General features: G+C 35.8%; 1 protein-coding gene across 1 annotated transcript; it reads left to right on the top strand.

The window, feature by feature from the left end:
• Nucleotides 1-2,019: 2,019 nt before the first annotated feature.
• Nucleotides 2,020-6,251, top strand: LOC132642124 (uncharacterized). The gene is made up of 7 exons (XM_060359395.1): nucleotides 2,020-2,235; nucleotides 2,431-2,548; nucleotides 2,788-2,876; nucleotides 3,041-3,087; nucleotides 3,216-3,304; nucleotides 3,914-4,047; nucleotides 4,768-6,251. The coding sequence occupies exons 1-7, from the start codon at nucleotides 2,140-2,142 to the stop codon at nucleotides 5,431-5,433; spliced, it is 1,239 nt and encodes a 412-aa protein (XP_060215378.1). The 5' UTR covers nucleotides 2,020-2,139; the 3' UTR covers nucleotides 5,434-6,251.
• The last annotated feature ends 4,754 nt before the right edge of the window (nucleotides 6,252-11,005 follow it).

The raw sequence follows: 11,005 nt of genomic DNA, 5'->3' as shown, positions 1-11,005 counted from the left end.
AGACTATGATATAGACATATAGTGATGATCAGAATGCAGGGGGTAATTGAGCAACAACTATGAAGGGAGAAGGGTGGGAGAATGATATTCAAATTTTGAATATTAGTTGTCTGCTTATTAGGTAGACGAAAAATAAGGATAAATCCATCTTAGAATTGTAAATCATGAATCATGATTCATACTTCTCCTTGCATGAGATAGACAAATAGTTTATCAGATTAATTTTGACTTCATCATTTCGAAATTGAACAAGCGGCTAATTACTTAATTATTTGAGATGGCAATTTCTTTTTATTACTTCCTCCATTCCATTTTTCTTGTTACGTTTATTAAAGATTATTCTAAAGAATGGATTTTTCTTCTTTCAATTTTAGCCTTACGATAGTAAATGTGGCGAAAGCAAGAAATAATATTAAATTAAAATTAAAAAAATAAACAAAGATACTTTAGTCAAATGATCCTCTTAAGTAATATTTATTTTTAAAGGAAAAGTGGCATGTAATATAAAACGGAACACTTTATTCTATCGGTACTCTTATATGACACCATCGTTACTTAACGAGTGAAAAAAGAATTCAACAATTTTTTAAGTTTCTATTTAAATTGTAATTTTTATATGTTTTTAAAGATGCAGTCTTAAATTTAATAAACTTAAATATCAATATCTGTTTCACACTTTCGCCGTCCTATGTCGTCATTTTTTTGGGAGAGAGGGAAAATGCATAATACATTATATGAATAAATTAAATAGCAAAATCATAAATGTCTAATAATTTTGAGAGACATAAATAAGAGTCTAAGAGAGGATTACCAATAACAAGTGATGATACATATCTCGGCTATCAATTTTCAGAAGAAATTTGTGAATATGATATTTATCGTCATGAAGTTTTCAATTAGCAAATATGCAATATTATAGCTCGTTATTTGAGTTACATCAAATTTTATGTTTCTATAGATGAATAAAACTTACCATTCATTTGTTAATGAATTTTGAGGGTCAATGATGCTAATTAGAAAATTTGACACATGAAGTTACGCAAGAACTGTTAGGCGCGCCTCGAGTGTTGAGCATTAGACGTAGTTAGAGCCCACAATCAGATGTTTAAGTTGCAATTCTTACGAAACTAAGCCTCACATATGACACTCAAGGCGAGTCCCAAAAAAAGCCTTTTAAAACGCTGCTCATCACTTCATTTTGTATTTGAATATACGTCAAAGTAGGTGTATACCTATGCTTTTGCTTTATTTAAAGGGAAAATTTCACTTATAAACAATTTATGGGTCAAAATTACATATTCATAGCCCATATTTTAAATTACAAACCTACAACCCAACATTTCATGACCCAACTTGAATATTCACCTTTATACAATAATATGCAACTTTATACACCTACTGTAGACAATGTATATACCTTGTATAAAAGTGTATAATAATGTATAAGATTAGTATACAATAGTATACAAACTTATACAAGTTTATACATAATGTATAAATGGTATTTATACACACTTCTAAACTGTATAATAGTGTATACAAGTGTATAATAGTGTATATGAGGTGTTTAAACACTTATCGGAACCCTAGATCTGGCGTCGGCGATGGCGAACCACCGGCAACGACGATGGCAAGAAGCAGAAGTGCAGAGTCATCGGCGACGGTACTGCTTCTCCATCGCTGCCGCTGATCCAACTTCCAGTCACCGGCGGTTCCAGTGAGGAGATCTAGATGACCTCTCCAATCGAGGTTCGGTGGAGATCCAGCGCCAGCGTAGCAAATCGGCGACCTGGGATGAAGGAGATGATCGACTATAGCGAGATCTGGCGCCGGCGTAGCCTGTAGACCACCGGCTAACGCGTGTAACGAATAAAAAAGGGGCTAATCCGGATAATAATTTTATCCAAATGGTCATACAGTGTTATTTTCCCTTATTTAAAATCAACGTCCACAATAGGAGCCTATAAATACGGGTTCTCTATCGGTCTCAATTTTCTCCATACCTAAACTTACTACAATAGAAACTTGCTTTCTCCCTCCAGTTAACACACATATATAAAAACAATACTCACTAGTCTTTTTCTTCTTCTTATCTTTTTTTGGATAAAAAATATTTAGTTAAGATTGAACATCTTGAGAATGGGAAAGAAAGAGCAGAATGTTTCAAAAGAGAAACAAAGAGTTGAAGATGTCCTTAACCTTCTCAGAAAGCAACAACCTCTCACTGTTAAACAGGTTTTAATTTCTCTTCATTTTCCTTTCCATGATTCGGTCTGGGAAAATACAATTTATGTTGTCTTCTTGTATACTATACTATATTTGTTAATGAGGATATGAATACGTATTTAGTTTTCTGAGACTTTTAAGTAGAGAGAAATAGTAAAACATCCATAGCTTAAATTGAACAAATGTACTATGTTATGGGTGCAGGAAAAGTTTAGCGACAATGCTTGTATAGAGAGGTTTTTGAAAGCGAAAGGCGACAATGTGAAGAAAGCTGCTAAGCAGTTACGAAATTGTCTTGCCTGGAGAGATTCTTTAGCCATTGGTATATATTTCTTACTACTATTTAATTTTCTCCCTTATTATTCCCAAAAAACAGAATCAGTTGATTCATCTCAAATGCCTTTTATTTTTATCTCTTTGTTTTTCCCAAAGAAAAAGAATCAGAATCTCTTCCCATTTACTTTATTTTGAATCAGCGGATTAAAGTACTCAAAATTTCTTAAATGGTGCAAAAGCTTGATATCTCTTTATTTATAAAACTTTAATTGTGTTGAGTTTCAGATCATCTAATTGCTGATGAATTCTCGGTTGAGCTAGCTGAAGGGTCAGCTTATGTTTCTGGTCATGATGATGAATCAAGGCCTGTCGTGGTAATTTTACTAATTTTAAATCTTTTTTGTTCCTACTTTTCTTTTTCAATTTAAACATACGTACCACAACAATGCTTTAATTCCAAATGAATTGTAGCCGGGAATATTCATTTATCAGGTAGTTCTATTCAATTTTAACATACATAATTTGGACCAACATGTAGATTTTCCGGATCAAGCAAGATTACCAGAAGTTCCACTCACAGAAACTGTAAGTATATAACTTAGTTAATTCTATTTATCCTTTTTTTTAATCTCCTCTCTATACCCAGAAAGTCTTCTATTTCTTCTGATTTTTCATTAAGGGCATTGATATTCAAATTTATTAAAAATATGTAGGTTTACTCGGTTGTTGGTGTTTACACTGGAGGTGGCAATTCAAACCATGGTAAAAGGGGTTGAACAATTTGTTATTCTCTTTGATGCAAGTAAGTTCCATTTCTTCTTATTTTTATGGAAATTAAAATATTACCCTTCTTTAGATCATCTAATTTTGAAAAGGAAGGGTAGATTGGTAGTTTTGTTATTCACATTAACTTGCTAAGCAGATCAGAACAATAAATAATGTCCATTCTATTCTGAAAATACATCTCAAAGACAGCTTTTTCTATAATTTAAACACCCCATTTTAGGTCCTTTTAATTTCCAATGTCACGCCTAATCTCTTATCTATACAACAATTAATTAACTTATCAACAATGGTGAATTGGTGATTGTGCCTATTTGGTAGGCAAGAATCTGAAACTTTCTCAGACTTTGCCGGGAGTGCCCTTGAGGTGTTGCTTTCAAGTTTATGAATGTAGGGGTACAACTTGTCATTCTCTTTTATCTAGTTGACAGAGAAAAAAAAAAGAACCTAAGAATTACTCGATAATGTCACGCTAAAGTACCCAGATTTCTACTTTTTATCACCTTGTCAGAACCTAACAAAGCCTGCTACCTAAGAGTTTCATTGGATAATGATAAATGATTTATTTTTGGTAAGCATGTTTGACTAAATCATATTGTACTAATTGAAGGGGTTATTGCCAATGCAGGCTTTTTCAGGTCAGCATCAGCTTTTATGAACATGCTGCTGCCTACATTGAAAATTATCACAGATTATTATCCAGGCCGCCTTCATAAAGCTTTTGTCATTGATCCACCTTCTCTTTTCACTTATCTTTGGAAGGTATACTTTACTTCAAGACAAATAAGTGAAACTATGTCTTATCGTATTGTGTTAAAAATGTGCTCGAGGTTAACTCAATATAAAATCTCATAATATGAAAATTGCATAAAATCATATAAAAGTTACTCCTTCCTATTAAAAAAGAGTGTCCGCTCAGCCTTTAGTTTTTAGTTAAAAAAGAGTTCATTTATCAAATCAAAAAATAATTAACTTTATTTTTTCTTAAGTAACCAAATTTCAATATCTATTTAATTAGGGATAATTTAGTCAAATTACTTATTTTTGCTTAGAAGTTAGTATTTTCTTAAGGGGTGTGCCAATAGCTATGTGGATACTCTTTTTTATCCGGAGGGAGTAGTATCTTTCTCAAGCAATATATGCATTTCGGATTTCAAGAGTCAAACGAGTAGTTTTTTGACCGCTGTTTTTTCATATGCCTTTAAGTATTTTGAATTGCTAATTATTATAACTTATAGTATTTATATGTAACTTTTTCATTTTAAGAAATTCAAAAATTCTATATCCAAATTCATGATCAAAATAAAGAAATTCGACTCTCGAAATCGGAACGTGCAACATAAATTGAGACAGAGAAAGTACTATATAACACTTCCCCTTATACGTTTTGGACAATTGACGCATGAATAGCATAACAGAACCAACATTGAACAAGATTGATGAACTAGGTCCTGAATTTTTTATTGGTTGGTTATTATACAGGGAGTGAAGGCATTTGTTGATCTAGCACCACTTACCATGACAGTATCATCACTTGATTTTGATGAATCTTTGGAGTTCAATGACTTCACTTCATATCCAAGAACACCATCCCTCAGATTCGACCCTTCTTCAACTCCTACCAAGATTAGCTCATGCTCCTCATCAAGATTTGCCTTCACAGTCTCCCATACCTTTGACTCCATCAAACCATGGTCACTCACTTTAACTGACACGTCATCCACAAAAGTAGGCCCCACTAGCCTACTGGGTCCAGCCATCTCACCACTCAATGCTCGATCCTACTCGTTTGCATCACCTATAGCCAGGACTCCACGTGGCAGCATCGGAGCCGTTAAAAAAGGGTTCTTCCCTTCCACACCATTGCCACAAAAAACACAAGAGTTAACAGATCCTACCATCAAGAACCATCCCAGGGCTATGAAGCCATCATTTTTTCAATCACCAGCTATGTTCTTCAAGAAGGATTGCCACGTCAGCAAGAGTGAAAAGTCTCGAGAGTCATTTGTACCGTTGTTGAAGTTTTATCGTCGACCGTACGATGAGATGACTTACAGGTCAAAGATGAGACCTCCACTAGGTGGCCTAATCTCCATTGTCTCGCCACACATCAAACGCCATCATATTTCACTCTCTCAACGGTTCTGATAACAACTTACACAGGACATAATTATATTATTACTGACTGTAAACCTTCCTCACCAACTAATAATTGATCAATTATTTCTCAAATTTTTCAAAGTTCTGATTTTTCTTTTGTTTGTTTTGTTATGTTGCTCAAATTCCAATAGTGGTCATATATAGCAGATTGAATTTGTTTGGCACAGCACATGATTAATTATTGTTGTTAAAAAACGAGAAAAAGTAGACTACGTACTAGGGGGGTTGTGAAATATGTACCACCTCCATCCCAGAATATGTCACTTTACTTTTACGAGAGGTAATTTAATTCATTTTTTAAGTTAAATTGTATTAGATTAGTTTAATATTTTTAAAATTAAAATTTACTCCCTCTATCCCAAAATAGGGGTAGCATTAGCCAAAAAGACAATTGTTTAAAAATAATATTCGCTTAAGGAATCCAAGAAAAATTTATGCACTTACATGATGCAGCACAACATAATGCAAGGCTGAAATTTGATGATATGGCTAGTCATCTCATGTGATGAAGATCAAGTGAAGCTGCTAAGTGAACGTGATAAGTAGAAGATAGGAAGATATAGTACAAAGTTTTACAGTTTGATTAAGTCTAGTATCGATATAGATTTATCTTTTGTATGCATATACCCAATATAATTCCACTATTGGGGTCTAGGAAGGGGAGGGGCGGATTCAAGAGGAGCTCAGGGTGTTCACCCGAACACCCTCGGCAAAAAATTATAGTGTATATATAGGGTAAATTTTCTGTGTTTATGTACATATATTAACTTTCGAACACCCTAAACAAATGTAAAAGGTTAGCTCAAGTGGTTCAGGGTGTTCAAAATTGACTCTAGCATCCTAGGTTTGATTCTCACTGACAACATTACTTTTTATATTTAGTTTTTTTTTTTTTTGAACACCCTAAGTAAAAATTCTGGATCCGTCACTGAGGGAGGGTAGTGTGTACGCACATCTTATCAGGGGCAGACCTACATGGAGTCAAGCGGGTTCATATGAACCCGCTTCACCCAAAAATTACACTGTATATATATGTATATTTAGTCCGTCTTTGAAAGAATACAAGGTAAATACTAAATTTTGACTCCACTTGAACTAAAGGCAACACCCAGCCCACTAGCAAAGTGGGTTCAAACTTTTGAACGGATCCCAAGTTCGAGCCTGCCTTGCAATAAATGAGCTTTCTTTTTCTTTTAAGTATTTAACCACCGTAGACAAAGACTAACAGTTTTGTTAGCTGCTTTGCGTATTTATATTTTTACATATTGAACCTGCTTGGTGAAAATCTTGAGTCCGCCACTGCATTTTACCCTTGTCTCGTGAAGATAGAGAGGATGTTTCTAATAGAACTTGGCTCAAAGAAAGCATTTCAAAGCAGATATTATTTATTCATTCTCTAATTTAAATAAATAGAGTCCTATCAAACAGGGCTTCAGTCCATGTCAATTTGTCAATTTCTCCCATGGACTCCCCTCTGATATGGCGGTTCTCTCCACGCTCATGACTATTGCATTCAGTGGCATATGCGGGATTTTTCATAAGCAGTGTCATCATATGAAAGAGTGAACAACTGAATAAATCACTATAATGATATCATATTATAAAAAGATAACTCAAATCATATTGATAAAACACAGGTAAAGAAAAATAAAACATAGGTAAATTTAAATATCAATATAATGAACACTAAATAATTTCATTGTAGAAATTAGAAAGAAAGTAAACTATTGTCATGAAAAAACTGCAAGCACTTAATAAAATATTATGGTGAAGAAAGTGCTAACCTGACGTGGCAATCAAGATAAAAAATGAGAAGAACTTATATTCTATTTTGAAAGGTGGGCAGCCATCAGTTATATTCTAATTGATAAAAGAATTTTTAAGATCATGACTTATGAGTTCTTTTTAGGGTTTTAGCTTTTAAGTTACTTGACCAATTTGGTATAGAATTAGAGTAGGAAACGGCTAAGTTATTTTACTGATTTTAGGATCCACAAAACGGCAGTGGGTCCTAAAATCAGTAAAATAACGACCTTGCCTTCAAAATGGAGCTCTTTACCAACAGACCAACGCACACGTTTGTGTTGAAGCAGTGTCACATTATTATTTTTACCTTTTACTTTCATTCCATTTATTTTTTATATATGTATATTTAGTAAAAAAAATTGACGAGGCAGTGTCATGTGACACCCCTCGGACCAACATAAATCCGCTCCTGATTGCATTGTTTCCTAAATCTGGTGTTCTCGTTCAAACTGTTTCGTGCTTTCAATCACAATGTCAGGGTGAAACAAGATTTGACCACTAATTCCCCAAAGTAATACTAACAGAAAGAAAAAGTTCGTCAGAAAGAGAAATTATGCCTTTTAAAAATCTGTTGAAGACAGCAATTTATGTCCTCTAGCTTGAACTTTGAAAAACAATATACTACAACCTAGTAATAACTTCTGTTTCATCTAAATATTGACAGAACAAAAAGGAGGAATAGTTTTAAAAGGCTCCACACAATACAAGCAAATACGATTAGAGATTCATAGATATTCAATATCTCGTTCTACATATGACAAAACGGACTTGCAAAAAAAAAACATCAACTAGTTAAATGTTCTGGTGGAAAATGGAAAAGAGCTGAACACTTACAAGTTATCAACAACATGATTTTCAGTCTTCATGGTTATCATGTCCAACAAGGGGATTAACAAGGGTTTCAACAAAGATTTTTGGCGTAAAACACCACTTAAGTGTTGGGAATAAAATAGACCTGCAAAAATAATATTCACGGTATTAGTGATAAACGCGGAACACTAAGTTATGGTTAAATCAGCAAGAATGCAGCAATAATGACACCAAGATTTTACGTGGAAACCCTTCTGAATAAGGGAAAAAACCACGGCCAAGAGGAGCAGCTGATATCACTATAGCAAGGAATTTTACACTGTGTAGTAACGAGTACAAATACTCCTAAGACCACTACACCCTCAAAAGAAAAACACTCTTTTGATTTCTCCCACCTTACTACAATATCACTCACACTCTATTTTTCTTCACAGACTATTTTCTTACAGTCTATGGAATACCTCACTTTGCTCTCACTCAGATGTATTGTCTGAGATTTTGGTGTGTATAGCAAATGATTTTGGTGTGTCTTCAAATGATAGAAGACTTCCCTATTTATAGGGATGAAATGAACCTATTGATGTCATTAGTGACTCAAGCAAACACTTGACAATTTGCCAAATACAAGGAATGTGTTTTCTTCCTCAAAACAAGGAATATGTTTTCTTCCTCAAAACAAGGGAGATGTTTTCTTCCTTAAAATGAGGGAGGTGTTTTCTTCCTCAAAATAAGGGAATGGACCCAACATTAAGTTCAGTAACTTCTAGTTGTCTGATTGAATCATCCTTTGGATTGTATATCATGAAAACTGAGTGATACAAAAGTAAAATTTCACCCTTATATGACTGGCAAAACAACGGGTAAAATGACATGGAATAGGGTGGATAATAGTCATAACTCCCAGGATTATCGGGACAATTGATGGTGAACATCTTTTCCCATGATACTTTTAACTCCATAATTCTTCATAACCCACACATCATAATAACTTTCCTCATAGTTACAAAGTACGGCAAGATCACTTCCCATAACTCCTAACATCAAATCAAATTTCCCTTTTCCATAATCGGGTTGATCCACCGTATCCCATGTCTCATTTGCTAAATCAAAAGAAATGATACTTAAAGATGTTGTCCAATAAAGCTTCCCCTCGACAAACTTAGCTGAACAATTTATCAAAGAGCCTCCCTAAAAACCCTGGACTGTTCTCCAAGAATCGTTCTTCAAACTGTAAATTTTGATTTTTGTCTTTTACGAAGGATTATCATCAAACATATTGAAAATAGCGACTAATTTATAATCATCATGTAATTCATCATATCCAAAACCATATCTGAAAGAGCGATAGCAGATATACCGCAATTTAACTCCAGATGCTGGCAATTTCTTCAACTTTCTAATCGATGGGTTCCAAATATACATATCAACTCCTGAACTAGGCCATTTATCCGTAACCCTAATAGCTCTGTCAAATTTTTCCGTACCGGCCAAACAAATCAATCCATTAGAAGAATCACACCACCTGATATTGAAGTTTTTCACGGGATAATCCATTTCACACGCCTCAGTAGTTGGGTTTGTTTACCCCGGATTCGGATAATCAATTAAATTTGTAAATGGGTATAGGATACGTGTTTTGTTCTTGATGTGTGTTGGATAAGGAAAGTGAATATTTGAGAGCGCCTTAGTAAAACGGCTAAAGACGATAGTTGGCTAGTAACACAAATGTCTGTGTATAATGTATGATACTTGATGGATGGAATGCAATAACAACAAAAACGAGTGGCCTTGGCCGAATCAAATAATGAGAGAGATTGTATATATGAATTCTTCTATTACAAATGTTCTTGGAAAGTTGAAGGAGTCAACCCCCTCAAAGGAGGGGGATATGCCCTATTTATAGTGACCCTCCCATGGTTCTCCTACAATATGAGTTAATAAAATAATGACAACAAGGACTGTTCTGCACGGATTTGGTGGGATTGGACTGACGGCGCCGCCTGACACACGCAAGGTAGGTAGTTGACTATGGCAGGACGCTACTGGCGCGTGGCCCGCACACACCGGTCACACGGACCAACGGCTACTCGGACTAACGGCCACGAATGCTCGGGTCATCGGGCTTGGAAGTTCTAACGATGTCGAAGGCAAACCTGTCAGTGCTCATGCCCAGCTCCGGTTCAAGCATTACCCCGGTCTAGGGCGAACGATATCGCCACCCCATTCCCATTCCTTGCTCCGGCTTCGTTCCTCCGGTTTGTCTCGTATCCGGTATTATCCGTATACAGATAGCCCCACACTCTCCGGATCTCCGATCTATCGGAGTAACGGGGAGTTGATAAGCTCCTAAACCGGTGGCTCTCTCATCCCGACCTTACCTTCGTATTTTGGCGGGAACGAGCACGTAACGCATGCCCTTTATCGGCCACGTGTCTCAACCCTGGTGGTCCACTTCTGTCAACCGCCTTTTTCACGTCGTTTCGAGTCGCTTCACATTAATGATGGGGCACGTGGCGCCATCCGATTGGTCGTCCTCGGTAACCGTTTCTCTCCCAACATGCCTATATAAGGCCTTCTACCCCTTCACTTTACCATTTTCACGTTTTGCATCCTCTTCAATCCTACTTCAATTCTGCGTTTTTTCTACTTGCTCCACACACACCCAACTTCATATCTGGTCTCCCTATTGATCTGTTGCTTCATATTGTGTGCACAAGAGTCAACCTTGTCACCGCTGCTGTCGAGTATCCTTCGTTCGAGCGTTGTTGTTTCAACTTTGCCTTTTATCGAACCATCAGTTCCTTCGTTCTTCTTAAATTTCTCTCTTCGGCCTTCTTTCCTTCATATTTTCAGGATGTCCGAATCAACTTCCCATGATGCCCCATTGGTATCGTCCCCGGGAGCCGAGCCCTCGTCCTCGGTTAAATTCGAGCCCACGGCGTCA

The sequence above is a fragment of the Lycium barbarum genome, chromosome 1, assembly GCF_019175385.1.
Source record: "Lycium barbarum isolate Lr01 chromosome 1, ASM1917538v2, whole genome shotgun sequence".
NCBI lineage: Eukaryota > Viridiplantae > Streptophyta > Magnoliopsida > Solanales > Solanaceae > Lycium > Lycium barbarum.
The sequence above is the reverse complement of the archived record's forward strand: the minus strand, read 5'-3'. Positions and strand labels throughout refer to the sequence as shown.